This window comes from Jaculus jaculus, chromosome 1 (genome assembly GCF_020740685.1).
Source record: "Jaculus jaculus isolate mJacJac1 chromosome 1, mJacJac1.mat.Y.cur, whole genome shotgun sequence".
Classification (NCBI taxonomy): domain Eukaryota; kingdom Metazoa; phylum Chordata; class Mammalia; order Rodentia; family Dipodidae; genus Jaculus; species Jaculus jaculus.
Genome location: NC_059102.1, coordinates 90,695,214 through 90,714,129, shown reverse-complemented (window position 1 = coordinate 90,714,129; position 18,916 = coordinate 90,695,214). Strand labels below are relative to the sequence as shown.

The window sequence follows — 18,916 nt, the reverse complement described above, 5'->3', positions numbered from 1 at the left end:
AAGCACATGCCACAGAGCCATGTCTTGCCCTGAAGATGGTGTTAAACACTTACCTGGGAATGATGAGCACCACACCTCCTTTCTTGCTCTGTCTTCTTTCTTACTATCAAGAGCACAGATATGATGGCTAACGTGATGTACACAATAGAGAACAAAAGATTCACGGAGAGCTGAGGCCGTTTTCCTGAACACTGGGTAGATTATCTACGCTAATGTGTTATAGGCCATATAGGGCACAGGAACACACACCTGAGAATGAGACAGTCTTTAATCCCTCTCTGCCTCAATGTCTTTTCTATGATATAGGTAAAATTATATACATATTTACATATGTACAAAATAAATGTAGACATATGACCACCTTTTAATTCTTTAAAACTCATAGTTTAGCAAAAATTTATTAAAATTAAGCTGGACATGGTACTTCATGCCTTTAATCTCAGCATTCAGGAGGCTGATATAGAAGGTCTGCTGTGAGTTCAAGGCCAGCTAGGGTTATAGAGTGAGTTCCAAGTTAGCCTGGGCTAGAGTTAGACCATGTCTCAAAGAAAATAATTAATTAACCCTTCTATTCCTTATAGCTAAACTTATTCAGTCTCTATGCCTAATTATCTAAAAGGTTTATTATAAATTAGCATTGAAATTTATCATAAATTTCCACATCCTATAGGTGATTCTTTTCTTACTCTCTTAATGAGGAAAATTAGATGGGCAAACTTAATGGCATGATAGCTACATATCTGGAGTATGTAACGTATATTCTTTCTAGATTGCTGACTTTTATTTTTTTAATTTCCATTGATTAAATATTTCTACATAAAGACAATTTTGTTTAGGACTTAATATATTTTGTTATCAAACCATACCTCAAATACTAAGTTTAATAAGTATTCTCTTGTTTCCACTCCTGCCACATTGCTTCCTCCCTTTTGTGTGCAGAGTTGCCTGTTACAGCAGAACAAGGAAGAATAATGTGGTCTTTGCTCACATCTGATTAGGCACTCTATTCTGGAACCATCTATAGCTCTTTAGGAGCAGCCTTGAAAGATCATGTTGAAATCACTCCTTCCAATGGGAAGAGCTTACAGCTATGCACCTGGCTGTTCACATTGCTTCTCATGGGAGATGTAGAGATGTATAGATCTAGAGTGAATCAAGAGCAGCAGGGAACTTGACTAGATAGTAAGCACGTTGGAAATAAAACATGATTAGAAAATCAGAGACAAGGTCTAGCAAAAGGGTATGTGGGAATACCTCTTCAAAATGAGCAGAAAACATGTGGCTATTTTGACCCATTTAAATGCTAACCAGAGCAAACTTTGAAAAGGAAAATCATAATAATCATATGCTTAAGAAAATGTAATCTTTGGGTCATGAAGAGATTGCTCATGGAAGCAGAGGAGCTTCCCTTCACCAAGGCCAATTTGGCTAGACCAAATTTGGCTAAGAACAAGCATCAACTCAATGCTCCTAAAATGGCACCATCCCTAAGGAGACCATCCAGCCACCTGGTGGCAAGCTGATTGCACTGGAACACTTTCATCATTGAAAGAACAGCTCTTTGCTTTCACTAAACAAAACAGAAGAAAAGAAAAAGAGAACCTTGCTAGTTATGACTTTGCCCTTCCTACCCTTAGCATTTCTGCTAAAAACCACCAGCTGTGAGCTGACATGATGCCTTATCCCCATCATGGCACTCTACACAGCATTACTTCTGATGAAGAAATTCATGTAGGAACAAAGGAAGTACATTATTGGGCTCATGCCCATGGAACTCGCTGGTGTCATCATGTTCCCTGCATCCTGAAACAGCTGGTCTAGTAAAATTATGAAATGGCCTTTGGAAGGCTCAGTTATGGCACCAGCTGGTGAGAACATTTTTAGGACTAAATAAAGTCTTCCCAAGTGTGAGACATGGTCTAAACCCATTATAGACACATGGTGATAATTTTCCTATGCTCAAGATTCACAATCTGATAACCACAAGGTAGGTATGGGAACTACATCCTTTGTATTTATCCTAATAATTCACTAATAAGAGCTGGTTACCTTTCCCCCAAATTTCTGAGTTAGGTTATAGGTCTGACTTCCAAAATGAGCAACTGTTCCATAAGTGAATATAATATTGCACTGGAAAATGAAGTTACCATTTGCTATTTGAAGTAATAGTGAAACAACAGACACAAGGCAGAGGGCTGTGTTTCCACTTCCAGTATGCAGGACATCCTCCAGAGTGTTGCTTAATCTTGCAAAATATTTAGATGTGAAAGGAAATGGGAAGCTGCAGTAACCTAATGTTAGTAGGACTGTTCATGACATGGCTTCTTCAGGAACAAAGGTTTTGATCACCCACCATGGAGAGCAACAAAAATTAACTAACAGGTCTGCTGAGTAGTACAAACATGAATTAGACAGTGGAAGAAGGAAAGTATAACAGCCATTTATTATCCCATGAGCAGTTAATAGAGTAGGCTCTAGGAACATTCATTTCTTCCTTCTTTCAAGGTGTGTGTGTGTACAGATATTCCTTAACTTACAATGAATATACACCCCGATAAACCCATTGTAAGTTGAAAATATTGCAGATTCAAAATATAGCTGCCACCTAACCTATAAAACCTCATAGCTTAGCAAAAGCACATGTAGAGTAGCAGTTGTTTACCACCGAGACCCTGTGGCTGACTGGGAGCTGTAGCGTGCTGCCGCCACCCAGCTACTCAAGAGAGTTTCATGCCACATATCACTCGGCTGAGGAAAGGTCACAATTAAAACTTCAGCTTCTACTGTATCACTACAACACTGACTCTGTAATAAATCTGGTAAGTCATTAAAAGCATTATAAATAGGAATTTTTATGTAAACAATTTCCCTCTTCCACAATCCCCTACTCTTAACAATGAATTTATTGGCAGTGTCTAACACAGTATCTCAAGACCAGACTTATATAGGCTTTTTAAAGGTGGCCCTATGTAGATGACAAAAGAATGAGTACACCCAGAGGCACCCAGAGATCTCTAAGTAACTTTGTATGTCCTTTTTATTTTGGATAGGGGGGGCAAACCAGCATGCTTTTGTTGTACAGAGTCTAGTTATATCATTTTTAGTAAAAGATGTTTAGATTGGACATTATTTGATAAGGAACCTGGTCCATATTGAGGAGAGTGAAAGTTGTGTTGACAAAACTACATTGTACTAGACTGTGATAAGTCAGTTAGGAACTACATTTCCCAGAACTCCCAGTCTTGTATCATTCAGAGTAAAAGTTGACCCATAATTCCTGTGAGATTTGTCAGATAGCAGTGAAACAAAAGTCATCAATGTTGGACACCCAGTGATTTCGAGGCTGCCCTCATTGTCATTACTCCCATCTATGCTCCTCCTGCTGACCTCGCTTACCCTCCCTTCAAGGTGCCTGCTCCAGACTCTCAGAGCTCACAGGTATGCAGAGGCCCAGCTCCCAACAGACCATGCCACCACCTCTTCCTGTAAATCTTCTCTGTGATGGGACATGCTGGACTTCACAGGTCTCCTATTCACACAGGGCTTTATGCAGATTGGTTAAGGACTCTCTGGTCTGCCCATTTCCTTGGGCCAGACTTTCACTTGCAAGCATCATCTTTGCCTCAGGTGACTTTTCTGTAACCCCTGGATCATCACATGTATTTAAAAGAACTCTGTTTTCCTAACTGGAATCATGACTAATAAAGGTAGCATGAACACAGTCCTGTGATTTTGCTGTACATTTTATACACAAAGCCTTTTTCAAAGAATACCAAACACATATACAACAGTAGGTTATGAAAGTGTGGATTTACCCATGTCATCAAAACTAAACAGGAAGTCTAGAACTAAGGCTGGACGTTCATCTGGTAATAACTACCCTTCAGATCCTGCATCCACTAAGTGGATTAAATGCAATTACAGTATTCTGTTTGCTTGTTTGTTTGTTTAGAGACTGCCACCAGGGGCCAAAGATAGTATCTTTTTTTTTTTTTTTTTTTTTTGAGAGCGACAGACACAGAGAGAAAGACAGATAGAGGGAGAGAGAGAGAATGGGCGCGCCAGGGCTTCCAGCCTCTGCAAACGAACTCCAGACGCGTGTGCCCCCTTGTGCGTCTGGCTAACGTGGGACCTGGGGAAGCGAGCCTCGAACTGGAGTCCTTAGGCTTCACAGGCAAGCACTTAACCATTAAACCATCTCTCCAGCCCCAAAGATAGTATCTTAATACAAAGCAGTAATGCTGAAAGTTACTCCACACTTAGGATACTATACACTACAATTCATTCAAGCTACCTTTTATCTCCATGAATCCTATGGGTTAGATTTTACTATCTAGTTTTACTACCAAGAAACAGATGTCCAGAGTGTAAGTAAACTACCTATCATAATACTAGCCCCCTCATCTCTAAAGCAAGTTTCCTTTAGGAAGACCTACTGCTCTCTACTTCATGAAAAGGGCACCCAAGTTTACCCTCGTGCTCTCCATGTCCCATCTGAGCCCTCTTCTTCACATGTGCATACTTCTCACAGACATCTACTCGAACGGACCCTATATAAATCGCACACAGTGGTCTTCCTCTTCCATTTTCATCTTTGTCCTTGAGGCTACCACATAGGGAAAGTTCTCATGAGCAAAACTACACTGTATTTTATTGGTGAATGTTGTGTGTACATTTTTAGTATCATGGTCTTAGAATGGGAACTTGTACATTTATTTAACAAAGTTTTCCCGTGCTTCTGATTAACTTAGAAATGGTTGAGAGCCAGTACTTAAGCAGTTAGGAGAAAAAGTCCCATTAACCAGGCCTCTGGTTATTTTCCCTATGATATTTTCAATGGAAAGATGATACTTTATGCAAGGCAAAGCAGCCATTCCACAATGAATGAGGTTTAACTGTGAAAAGTCATTCCTGTTGTTCTTCTGAAATTCTTACTCCATGAGACATGAGATGCTTACTTTCTATATCCTCTATAATGTGTGGAATAAATCCAATTTATTATGGTCACATGTTAATGTTTCCTCTCTTCTTCCTTACCCTTAATTAGTGTGTTAAGAATCCAGGTGTCAAAAATGAACCCAACATGGCTCAAGGAAATTTTGCGGAAGAGGGGGCAGAAAGAATGTCAGAGCCACATGTTGGGTCAGGATATGCAGAGACATTTATCGTACCAATAACTGTGGGCTAACTCCACAAGGCATGACCCATATACCTCAACAAGGAGGGGCCAGTGGGGAGGGGGTAGGTCATGGATGAGCCTAATAATGCTACCAAATTGCCTGTATTTTCTGAATAGGAAACTAATAAAAAATAAAATTAAATTAAAAAGAATCCAGGTGTCAGCCTCTATAGACATAAATGTCAAGATTACAAAGTACTCACTGCTGTGCAAAATTACCAAGTAGTGCCAACATACATTGGTTGGTTGGCTGGTTAGATGTGGGGTTTTGGACACATGGACATATTAGACTGAAAAACTTCAGACTCTGACTTGTATCCTTAACCATGTCTATCCCTTGCGTCTAGCTCAGGGCACAGCACAAAGTAGAAGCAGATAAGTAAGTGTTGAATGAATGTATCCCCAATCTAATGCTGTTATCTTTTATTTAATTCAATCAATGAAACCCATCATTTGACACATACTATGTATCAGGCACTAGGCAAAACTGTGATAGAAAAATATAGTCAGGAATCCTTTTATTTTGTTTAGTAGTTGGACAAGTGATCTATTTCATAAGATGATTGAGGTTCTAAAAAGTACTTGAAGGACATGAAATGTATAAGGCATCATGAAAATTAACTTATTCAGTTTATCAATACATGTACATCAATATGTAAACCACATAAGAAAATTCAGCAGCTATACACTTAGTGTACCTTTAATCCGTGCCTCTACTGTATAAGATGACTTCCGTTAAAACATGATTTTCATATTAAGACATTCTCTCTATGAGCTCTTGTGTATTTCAAAAAGTACCAGGCAATAAGTGACACAGAGAAACAACTTAAAGATCAGGAAGGAAACTAACCTGGATAGCATTTTGGAAATGCAAAAATGTCATGAAACCATACTCATGACTGTCTATCTGTAGAGTACATATGTATTTTGTAGAGTTCTTTGGTTTTGTTGGAATGTCAGAAAGATCTACCGTCCAAATCACTTTTTCACTTAGCATATGTTAATTGAGTATCAACCCCATGCCAGACCTTGTGCTATGGTTTAGGCTCAGAATCTAAAGGATTTGTTGTTTGTTTGTTTTTTTTTAAACAAAAACATGAGTATTAAATACATGAAAGTTGTACAGAAGTTTTGCCCTCACACTCACACCATTAAAAAAAAAAGAAAAGCTTTATCATTAAACCTACTTGTATCCCAAAACAGCTCAATATGATACTTGATGGCAAAATATACCATTGAAATATATTCTCATTGGCTTTGTGGAAGACTCACATACATGAATATCATGAAGACATCTCTAGTTCCTGCTTCCTGCTGCTTAGATTAAGATCTAATTCATGCCACATCTGGATTCTCATTTATTCCTAAAAATAGCAATAAAGGTATTGTCCTTTTAAAATGATGGCATGTAGGAAAACTCCCTAAGACTGTTTTGTGCAAAGTTTCTTCAGGGACTTTTTAGTGATGGAAATAAATGAGTAGCTGACAGAATAGCTTTCAAAAGCTCTGGATGGAGAACAAAATGGATATTTTAAATTTCAAGAACACTTCAAAATTTTAATGGCAGTTTTCCCCTTTGGAAATCTTGTCTCTCCTACAATTCATTAGACATCAGCTATAGAGGATCAATAAATATTTGTCTAAGCAGTTATTTTGGTTTCCTGAATAAAAATTGTTTTTATCTTTGAGAATGGGTGACATACTCTTATCTCAAATGGAAAGGAATATTTCCCCAGATACAAACACAAGCACACGCGGAGATTAAAATTGTCATCTACAGTAGAAATGCAGTTTACAATATGAAATTTTTAATGCAGTATGATCCTAGATGGCTATTTTAGAAACTTGATAGGTTTATACTACCAAGAAACAAGGATTTGTGAGGCTGCTGAATGAGGTCGCAATTTGTGATAGTGGCCAGAAGAGGGCAGTATTATTTCTTAAGATTTACATAGTAGTCTAAGTACTTCAAAATGTTAATTTTAAAGAGAATTGTTTAAAGCATTTTTTTTTACAAGTGACTAAAAACTAAGATATTGCTAAAAATGAGAAACTCAACTTTCTTAACCTTACAATATATTTCTCACTTATTTTAAATAAAACACTTAAAAATATGTCAAAAACTTTAATCTTCTGTGGAAAAAAAAATAAAGGAAATGACCTAAATTAATAACCACTTAGAATTAAATCAACTTTTAAAAATTCTACCTTTTGGTTCATTTTATATTACATTTAGCTTGCTCCTTACAACTTTTCACAACTATAAGCCCAACTCTGCAATAAAATAAAAGCCAAGTATGGTTTTAAAATAGGAAAGATAATTTAGGGAGAACATTCCCTATTTTAAAATAGCTTCAGCCAAGGCACATATAATATTTAAATGCTTATGACTTAATAAATGTTTTAAAAAGAGTCTTCAAATTGAACATCTATTTTGTTGCTTATACAATGGCATTTGTGGAACATAATAACCCACTCTTTCACTCACTGAAATATTATCAACGTGTATGTGTTATATGGGTCTAGAAATATTCCAGAGTGGGAGAATGAGAAAATGCTTTACAAATTTTCCTGATTGTGTCTAAAATACATTCTCCCACCACTTAATGAATTTTTACTGGGAAGGTAAGAAGAATCCCTAATTATCCCTGAAAAAGCATAATCCAAAGCTGGCTGGAAAGGCAGTGTTGGAACCAACCCAGGAGTTATATAGGGGGACATCAACCCAGATAGTGCTCTTCCTGGCACAGAATATGCCAGACGTATTGGACTAAAAGGTATTCTCGGGCTGAAGCTGCAGAGACGTAAGTCACCACCAGAAGAAGCCTGTGTGCTCTGCAGAGGAGAGAAGGCAGATTTATTACCTAGAGTCCCAAAACCTATTCCAGCAAAACTAAAATTTGTAGATCTCTGAAAGGTTGCATTTTCCAAGTCTGAGTTTGCTAGGTCCCTGGTGACTGGATGGTGTTCTTTCCCATTTAAGATTTGTTCGATGGCTTGGACCACATCTCCCTTACAGAACTGTAAGATAACTTCTAGCCGGCTGCGCCTGTAAGTTGGGAAAATCTTGGTGAGAATACCAAGAGGATCCCTTGGCCTGGAGGCCACTGTGGGAAGGCCAGCTCTGGTAGCAACAAAGTCTTTGGTCCACTCGCTTTCATTTCCTGATTCCAGATCAGAGGACGAGAAGGACCTGGGACTGTCTTCTCCTGATTGCTCACCGACATACGAAGACAGGGTACTGTTGTGCTGGTTGGCATGTTCTAAAATACATGACGTGATACCTTGCTTCCCAGTGACACCATCGTGTTTAGGAGATGATCCTAAGAAAGGCTCGTAGGACTTTAGGACTGATTCTTCTTGTCCTTTCTGGTATGAGTCACATTTACCCTCTTCATGTCCTGTAGTAGAGAAAAATTTTTAAAAAACCAAACATAAGAAAAACTTGCTACAACCTAATACTCAAAAATAATACTGGATAAGATAATACACTCACTCCATTTTACATAACAATATTGATTCCTACTAAAACATTTAAATGGAAGTCAAACTTAAAAGGTCTTCATAATCTGCAGCCACTGGACTATTGAACAATGCTATTTCTTATGTTATTTCAGGATCACAAAGACAATATTTAACTCCATTGGTATTTAGGTATTAGAAACAGAAAGATTGTTGTTACCCAAAAGTGCTAACATAGCACCATCTTGGTACTTGGAGGTTCCTAAATGTCCCCAAGTTTTGTTGCTATTGAGTGAGGCTTCCTCTCACAAAAACACTAAGTAAAAATGAATTAAAATAGGCTTAAATAAGATTTAAAAAAGGGGGGGGATGCTAGAGAGATGGCTTAGCAGTTAAATGCTTGCCTGTGAAGCCTAAGGACCCTGGTCTGAGGCTTGATTCCCCAGAACCCACGTTATCAAGAGGCACAAAGGGGCACACACGCCTGGAGTTCATTTGCAGTGGCGTGCCCATTCTCTCTCTCCCTCTCTCTCTCTCTCTCTCTCTCTCTCTCTCTCTCTCTCTCTCTCTCCCTCTTTCTCTCTCTGCCTGTCACTCTCAAATAAATAAATAAAAATTTAAAAAATATTTAAAAAAAGAATCTCAGTTTGAAAGTGAAGGTTCTAGTTAATCCCTAAGACTAAATTTCAATAATTGTTTTTCTATATTTTATTTTTATTTGTTTATTTCAGATAGAGACACATAGATGGAAAGAGAAAGACTGAGAGAGCAAGAGAGAGAGAGAGAGAGAGAGAATGGGTATGTCTGGGCCTCCAGCCCAGCAAATGAATCCCAGAAACATATGCCACCTTGTGCATCTGGCTTATGTGGGTTGGTCCTGGGGAATTAAACCTGGATCGTTTGGCTTTCCAGGCCAAAGTGCCTTAACTATTAAGCAATCTCTCTAGCCCCATTAATTGGTTTTTAAGGATCATATTTAAGGTTCCAATTAAGTTACCTAAAGAACGTGGGAAAACAGTAAGATAATGTAAGATGAGATTGGGTATGTGCAGGGTGTTATAGCCAGAGATTGTTCATCTCATTTCAAATCTGAAGCAGGAATGTCTCCCACTTATCTGTCTCAAATCACATGACACTTGCATGTTTCATTTTGTGTGAGAGATGATAAAGACTGGACTTTTCATAATTCTTGGTGAAAGATTTATTTTTCAATACCTACAAATTAATAAAAATACCTTAAAATAAATTGTTCCTAAGAGATAATTATAAACCTTACTAGTAGTTTGGGTAGGTCCTCCGTGTCTTTCACAAACAACATAATATAAAGCATTTGTTCCCCATTACCACTCTCCCCTCCCAACACTAAAAGCAACTTTCTAAAATATTTTATACATTTTTTTAATTTTTTGGTTTTTCGAGGCAGGGTCTCACTCTAGCCCAGGCTGATCTCGAACTCACAGTGATCCTCCTACCTCTGCCTCCCAAGTGCTGGGATTAAAGGCGTGTGCCACCACACTGAGCTAAAAACCTTATATTTTAATCTCAACATGTTGGACATATGAATAAAAGTAGTATATTTCAAAACTATATTGCTAAAGTTGCAGCAGGGAAATGATAACAATGCACTCTTACCATATACCTCTTCTTTGAGTATGCATTTCCTCCTCATCCTCTAGGTGTAGTTTATCTCTGAAAAGATAAACCAACCAAGGGGGCAACCAGAGTGCTTCTGTCCAACCTTCTTTCTCTACATTGTGTATCAATATAACAAAATAAATATTGCATAAAGCAGTGACTTGCAATCATTATTTTCCCAGTATTCTTAGTAGAACTAAATTCCAAATAAATGTTACAGTTTAATTAAACGTTAAAGTGTGCACCAGGCGTGGTGGTACACGCCTTTAATCCCAGCACTCAGGAGACAGAAGTAGGAGGATCTCCATTAGTTCGAGGCCACCCTGAGACTACATAGTGAATTCTAGGTTAGCCTGGGCTAGACTGAGACTCTACCTCAGAAAAACAAAAAACAAAACAAACAAACAAAAAAGTTAAAGTGTGTACAATTTAACACTTTGAGGGTCAAAATAGCTGTCACCATACCAAATATATGAGCAAAGAAAGGCTGTTACAGTATGATTGCAAACTGTCTAGTATTTTCAACTTTACATAATAGATTTGAAATTATATTGGTTGTGTGGATATACATTGGCAGTGCTGCTTCATGACATTTATTCATAAATGTGAATATTAACTATGCTCTCCCAAAATACTTAAATACAAAATTTCATATTTGTAGGAATTTTGTATAAACTACCATGTTGTGTGATAATTTTTCATTATTAGAATATATTTGTAGCACAAATGTATGTAAAAAAGGACTGACTGCAAGCCATGTATGGTGGCTCATGCCTGTATTGCCATTACTCAGAAAGCTGAGGCAAGAGGACTCCCAAGAGTTTGAAGCCAGCCTGGGTTACTTAGCAAGTTCCATGCCAATGGGGGCTACAGTATGAGAGCCTACTTCAAAACAAACAAATCAAGAAATAAAAAAGAAAAGAAGCATTTCATGTGACTCCTTAGAAAATAGATGTCTTTAAAATACTGTGGTATCCTTAATTTCATCATCTCTGTTCTCTCAATTGCTGTACTTTATTTTACTTCTATGACATTTGTCATTGTCTATTATGCCATTTAATGTAGCTCTCTACATACACAGTTTCTTTCTTTTGAATGTAAGTCACTTTGTATAGGAAAATGTTGTTCATCTCTGAGTCACTGTAGGTCTTTGTCTCATGAATGAATCAACTAAATAGAATATTTTACTATAGTTGACAGATATTGTATTAAGAGTAGCCAACATAGAAGGCCATTGAAACAGCCTTTCAAATACTGGCTTGCTTTTTACAGAGGAGTTGTCTGGGGCAAAAACATAATGAGGTAAGATAATCGGGTCCAGGAAATAAATACTTTGATACCAAAAAGTTCACATATATCACTGTCATTACTCTTACTACCAGTTAGTTTAAGCAATTGGAGCATTTGCTTCTCTACAGCAGTTAACCTGTAGCTGTTTTGTTTAGTATTTTTTCTCAACGATCTTTCTTGATCTCCCATGTTTCAAGCTTTTTTGTGTATTGAAATAAGCTAGAACATGTCAAATACTGAAACCAGTAAATGCAAAATCAGATATGCTTTTTGTTAATGCTAAGATGAGGTTTTATATTTTCAAAATTACATCCTGTATTAAGATCTGCAATTTTCTCAATTCAAATAATTTTACTGACCATGCATATATATAATGGGATATGATGCAACCTATTTGGAAGACTTTTACAAAGATCAAAATGATTTTTTTTACTGTTGATAGGCCCTGTGGAGAGCTAGGAAACTAAAAAAAATAAATAAATAAATAAAAAATAAAAAAATAAAAAAAAAACAACAGTGATATTTGCATTAACAAGAAAAGTTAACTGGGACAGTTTAGCTATATGTACAAGCAGGACATATACATGCCACTAATTTTCAGCCAAAGACTGAGAGTATTTGGACAGAAGAACTCCAATTTTAAAAGTTTGACATCCTTACCAATGGTTTCACAAATCTTGACAATCTAAGTTTACTTCCTGTGAGAATAAATAAACTTCAATCACTTGAGCTTCCTGGGCTTTGGGGGGGGGGGGCTATGGTTAAAGAATTATAGTAAGAAGAGAGAAAGGGAGAGCAGAGGAAGGAAGCCGGGAGAGAGGGAGGCGAGGCGAGCGAGAGGCTGGTTAGTAGAGCGCATTCTCTTTCCTGTTTCCAGCTGGCCCCACCACTTTGCTCCACAAGCTAGGAACTGTCCACGAAGCACGGTCAGTGAGTTTCCCACGCAAGATCAGAAGATTCACTTTGGTTTTGTAGCAAAATAAAATGTACAAAACACGCTCAAAACAGCGCCCACTTCTAAGCAGAACACTGTATGCCAGTTTGAAGTGCTATCCCACCAAGTCCAAGGCAAAGCCTTTGGTGTGCAGGTGACTCCGTTCCGGGGCTCTTACCTGTGGTTTTCCAAGTTTCACATTTACCTGATCTTTCCCTCCCACCAGGAGGAGCAAACAGCCCTTCCCAAGCGCAGTGTCAGGTCCCTAACACCTTCCTAGAAGTGCACATCACCAAACATTTTCCCAGCACTTGGGCGTTTCTTCTAAGCCACTTTCCCCAGTGAGCCTCTAGGGCTGCTATGAGGTTCAAGCCTTTTTTTTCCCCACCTCCTATAGAACAACCATTTTCTTGTGCGAAACCAAACCGAATACCAACTCACCCTGTTTTTCCTCTGGCACGAAAACCTCGACAGTGGGGGTCGCTAGACACCTAGACGGCCTCAAGGCGCGCAGGGAGTGGGGTGTGTCGGCGGTGGCCTGGACGGGGTGCCCCGGAACTGGAGCCGAGGGTCCTGGGAAGATCACCCGCGGCAGCCCGCCGCGCGCCTCGGTCTCCTCCTGCGCCTGCTGCCGGCGCAGCGCCACCTGCGCGGCCATGACGCGCTGGCGCTCGGCGATCAGGGAGCACTTGGCACAGGCGCAGTCCCGCCATCGGCAGAAGCGCTTGTGGCCCTTGAGCGCCGACACCACTCCGTGGTTGCGGCAGCGCGCACACTTGGGTGTCCGAGGGTAGCCGCAAGACCCCGCGCCCACCGCCCTCTCCAGCCCCGGGCCGGCCGCGCAGCCCGCGCTCCCCGGGACCGCGGCTCGCAGTAAGAGGCCCGGCGGCCGCAAGAACGCCGGAGGGATGGGCAGCCCCGAGGGGACCCTCATCGCGGACCTCCGCGGTGGGCTGATGTCGCTGTGCTCTAGGCGGCCACTCTGGGACGGCTCCATCCCCAAGAAGGTTCTGGCGAGGAGGAGTCCCGGGCGCTGGGCGGTCGGGAGCGCACCCCGCGGGATGGATGTGGGGGGCGGAGGAGCGGTCTTCTCCCCAAGAAGCCGCGGTTCCCTCACGGAGTCGGGGACCGTAGTGCCCCGGAGCTTCTCGAGACACGCAGAGAGGCGCCGCTGGCCCGCGAACCGAACCACCCAGACGCCGGCGCTGAGGTAGTGTCCCAGGCTCTGCGCCGGGCCCCGAGGGCCTGGCTGGTGAGGCCACCCCGCCCACCCCGTCTGCTGGCCAAGTGCGGACGGGGGAGGGCCTAGGGCGGAGAGTGGGGATCTTCTGGGAAGAGGGCTGGTGGGACACACTAGCAACTGTCTTGATGGGCTGAGAAGGTCCTTTTCCTCAAAGAAATCCTGTGTCCTCACGTTTTCCAGCCAGCTGCTCGAGGCATATTTCATAGGTCTTCGCACCATCTTCTTTCACTGCCCTTCTTAACTAAACAGGATTTGAAGTTCTTTTTCTTGCTTCGTGCTACTCCAACACAGGTTTGAAGATCTGGATTTTCACTTCTCTTTTGTTCCCTTCACCAGATGAAGTCTTCAAGAGACCAGCGTGACCCAAGTGACCCAAGTCAGTGAAGAAACGCACATCTCGAAAGACTGCAGTCCCTGCTCATCAGGATGATGCAATATTTCAAAGCCCCCAGGTTTGCAGCAATCAGTGGGTAAATAGTTAAGAGTATGGATTCGCACTCAAGGCACTTCACTGTTTATTCATACACGCACATTTGCACTGTGTATGGCATGGCATGTATTGAAATGTTTGCTAGTTAAGGTCGCAATGAATCTCTTCACCAGAACTATTTGTGAGCAGCAATCGGGTTAAAAAGCTGTTTGAAAACTGCTTTAGGTTTCTCCTGTGAAGTATTTAAAAAGGTCATTTGGATCCTTCTTTAACTATGTCATCACAAAACGCATTGCTGACACAAACATTTAATGCTTTTGACTTGTGATTTTAAGCAAAGAGCATTTCAGGAAGAAAATATATAGGCATTTATTTTAAATGAAATGAAAGGGAGTGCTCATCAACTGGTCATAGAAAATCCAACTGCTTTAACAGGCCATTCAGATTCTAGCCCTAAAGTGGCAAGTAATCATGATATTTTGTTTATTCCATGGTCCATCCAGGAAAGATAATGTGGGATTCCTCCTGCCTGTTCGCATCAGACCTTCACCACCACCGCTGACACCTTCCCTTACACCGAAGTTTGCAAACCATCCTAGGCAGTGAGCAACCTAGGGAACTTTTCAAAGACAGGGGTACTTCAATCCAAGTCCTTTTGGGGGTAAATCTGGGACTCTGATGGAGACGACCACATACACTCCATGACTTGAAGTACCTAGGAATTCCTAAACCCTTTGGAGTCTATAATATCCAGATCTGCCTAAAGTCTAGTGATTCTCTACTGTGGGGCTCATGTACAACATATGAGAGATACGTTTTAATGCTAGAGGGGTCATTATAATACAAATTGCCTATTGGAAATACAATGATTCCTTTTGCTATTTTTTTGTGCAATCTGGTTATATAAAGGAAAATGTTTAGATTGGCAAAGTGTCTTTACATTCTTTTTCTGACTTGTTGGTTGTGCTTCTTAACAGACGCACAAAATGAGCCTTTGTCTGCAAAGTAAATTTAGCAGTATTTACTCTTGTATTTAATCCTAATGCTACTTTACAGTTATGGCAAATGAAGTTGGTTTCCTTCCAAGAAAGTGAAAGTAATTTAAGCAAGTGTGTCCAAACGTGTACAGATTAGATTAAGTGAAAGGTGAGATGGTACAGATAAATACACATATGGTAGAAAAGACACATATGCTTCGATTTATATTCTCAGCAAACATGATTAAGTGTGAATAAATCCAATATTCTTCCTAAAACCAGAAACAAAGCAGGAATATCCACTCACCATTTTGATTGAACTTTCTAGAAATTCTGGCCAATGTAATCAGGCAAGGTAAAATATGAGTCATTAAGATTAGAATCAATGACCTAAACCTCTTTCCTTGCAAGTGATATGAACATATATACATAAGCCTAATAATATCAGAAAGAAAACCACTACAAAAACTAAGAAGTAACTTCAGCAACCATGCAAGACATAAGAACAATATACAAATTCATTATACTTTTTGTAAAATGAAATAAAGTCAAGTAATCAAAAATTTAATTGAGGAAACAATCCATTCATGGTAGTATTCAAAATATAAAGTAGTTGGAGTTATATTTAGTGAAAAACTTTATACCTTAATTGCAGATACTAAAGTTAAATCAGTCTAGAGCTATATTATGCTCATGACTAAAAAGACTTACTATTGTTAAAGTGGCAATTCTGGCTAAAGTGATCTACATAAGCTAATATAATCCTCAAAATAAAAATTCCAGCTGATATTTTTAATAGAAATTGTCAGTCTGTTTCTAAATATTCATACAAAAGTGCAAAGGGAAAACATAGCAAAAATTCTTTAAAATAGAATAAATTTGTAAGACAAACATTACTTCATTTTAAGATCTGTTACAAAGTCATAGGAATAAAAATGTGGTATAAGAATAGAAAAATCCACCAATGTGACAGGATAGAGAGAATCGAAATAAGCCTAAACATAAACATATAACTAATTTTAAACAAAGAAGACATGACCTACATAAAGGAGCTATTTTCTACCCTTAACCCAAATAAAATTTGTGGAACAATCAGACAACTGGTTGCAAAAAAAAATTAAGTTCAGTTCGTGACATTATAGAAAGTTTGGTGCAAAATGGATCATAGACCTATATGTCTTAATATGGCATAAAATGTCATAAAGATGATGAATTATGGAAAACCTTTTTGTTTTAGAAACTCTCAAAAATGTGACCTATGAAAAGAACAAAAATGTATAACTTATTTCATCATGATTGTTCCTCTTTTTCAAGACAACAATGAGAGAAGTCATAATACAGACCGTGAGAACATAATTATGTTATATATACATCTATGCTTTAAAACTTCCTTTGTACAGACTGTCAAGACTCAAAAAGATTAAAAAAATGGTTTTGAAAATGGGGAAAGTATTTCAGTAAAGATATCACCAGGTAAATTATATGGTTGGAAAGTGAACACTCAAAGATGTTGTTATAACATTTGTCACAAAGTAAACACAAATTAACTCTATCATGCAATATTGCTACACACCTACCACAATTACTAAGGTTAAAAATATTGAGTAAATCAAGTATTGCCAAAAATATGATGGAAATGTAAAAGAGTACAATCAATTTGAAAAACAGCTTGACCACTTCTTTAAAAGTCACAGCAATACAATCCACTCACTTCATTCACAACTCTTTCCCAGGAGAAATAAAGCCAATGCACACACAAAGACACAACATTTTGTAGAGCATTTATTTGTATAGCTGTGAACTAGAAAATCCCAGTGTCAGTCAGCAGGTGAGTGGGAAGACATAATATAATGAACTAGAAAAATCCAATGTCAATCAGCAGGTGAATAGGATGAAATTATGTAGTGTGTACTCCAAGAGCAGTGGACAGCCTCTTGAAGCTAAAATCATCAATGCTAGAAAAAACATCAGACAGAAAGGAATGTATGCTGTATGGACTGAATTACATGAAATCATAGAAATCTATGGGCCACTGTACAGTCACCATCAGTGGTTCTTTGGAATCAACTGTGAAAAGCAGGGAAAGGGACAGAAGGAATCACAAGAAATATGTTAATATGTTGATTACTTTAATCATGGATTTAATGGTTCTACTTGGACATACATATACCAAAACTCATGGAGTTATGTACATTAACTAGTAAGCTGTGCTCTGACAAACAAATCATAAAAAAAAAAAAATACCTGTGTGACCACTGTCAGAAGAAATCATAGAATAGCATGACATCAGCTGAGAAAAGGTACCCCTTTAGTACTAGAAGCTGGAGCAATGATTTTGAAAACTTTCATTTCTTCCCAAATGTAGTCTGCATTCCACTTTTTTCCCCTCCCTCTCATCATCTCTCCTTTCCCCTCTCTTTCTGCCCTCCTTTTCTCTTCCTTACCTTGTCTTAATACTATTGTGTTTCTCCTTTCAAATTATTTATATTTTATTCCTTTTTAGTTCACCTTACAGCCATTGAACACTGTAATTATTCTCATAAGTCACATTAAAACAATGTTAATAGCTGTGATTTAGCAGTGGAATAACTTCCAAATTAAATACAAATGTTATTCTTTTAATTGTTTATTTTATTTATTTATTTGAGAGCAACAGACAGAGAGAGAAAGAGGCAGAGAGAGAGAGAGAGAGAGAGAGAATGAGCAGACCAGGGCCTCCAGCCACTGCCATAGAACTCTAGACGCTTGCGCCCCCTTGTGCATCTGGCCAACTTGGGTCCTGGGAAATCAAGCCTGGAACTGGGGTCCTTAAGTTTCACAGGCAAGCCCTCAACCACTAAGCCATCTCTCCAGCCCACAAATGTGATTCTTTTAATTAAACTTTGTACAACTATTCCATTTACACATTCATTCTACATAAAGAATCATCTGGTAAGTGGAACCTGTTGAAGCATATCAGAAAGAAGGAAATGAAACTGAGAAAAATAATATTTTTCAGTCTTACTCACATTTGTATATCATCTTTAAACAGTCATTTTTATTGTAATTTCAATCCCTGCCCACCTGAGACTCTTGAATCAGTTGACATTTTGTTTTTCTCATGTCATCCACTCAGCACAGAGGAATGGAGGTGTGACTCTACAGGTCTGCCTCTGATACTAAACAGTTATAAGATATTAGCCAAACATCTATGTGCTCAGCTTCACTTTCCCCATTGACAAGTGAGGCCATTTAGTCATTTCCAAGGTTACTTTGAACATTATGGTTCATTTCATTTGTCAAGTATAGTTTGAAGTTGTTTTCATTAATGTTCTTGGCCTCTAAAGAAAACCACCATTACCCCTGTAAGACCTCACCCAACTTCAAGCTCAAGTAGCAATAATCTAGTTGTGAGAGGAATTGTCTCAGCTCCAATTCCCTTTGTCACAGGTTTACTCCTGAGATAAAGGCCAATTTAAGACAAAGCATCCTAACTCCTCCTTTCTCTAACTGTAGATCTCCTGGAAAGCTCCCAGGCTGATTTTTCTAGTACTTTTAAAAATTAGTTCTTATACCATACCCCACCACTGAATTTAAAGAACTAGCCTTCTGATGCTCTGCATGTGGTTACTGCTCTTCTTCCAGGTTACTTCTGAATACAGCCTTGACTTAGAGAAGAGTTTAGGGTAAAATGTAAACAACCTTGGGCAAATGAAAATAGGCCTGGACAGAAGGGCTAATTTTGACACATAATTGAGTATGCAAAGTAGAAATCTGCAAAAAAATG

General features: G+C 38.9%; 1 protein-coding gene across 1 annotated transcript; it reads right to left on the bottom strand.

The window, feature by feature from the left end:
• Window positions 1–7,354: 7,354 nt before the first annotated feature.
• Window positions 7,355–13,708, bottom strand: Dmrta1 (DMRT like family A1). Its single transcript, XM_045131394.1, has 2 exons — window positions 12,942–13,708; window positions 7,355–8,580 (listed from the first exon to the last, which is right to left on the bottom strand). The coding sequence occupies exons 1-2, from the start codon at window positions 13,495–13,497 to the stop codon at window positions 7,739–7,741; spliced, it is 1,398 nt and encodes a 465-aa protein (XP_044987329.1). The 5' UTR covers window positions 13,498–13,708; the 3' UTR covers window positions 7,355–7,738.
• Between the last annotated feature and the right edge of the window lie 5,208 nt (window positions 13,709–18,916).

Bases quoted from the DNA above. Each gene is read 5' to 3' on its own strand.
- Dmrta1 (XM_045131394.1), bottom strand. From the start codon at position 13,497: ATGGAGCCGTCCCAGAGTGGCCGCCTAGAGCACAGCGACATCAGCCCA. The intron at 8,581-12,941 runs GTGAGTTGGTAT...TCTCTACTACAG, and splicing joins CGTGCCAGAGGAAAAACAGG to GACATGAAGAGGGTAAATGT.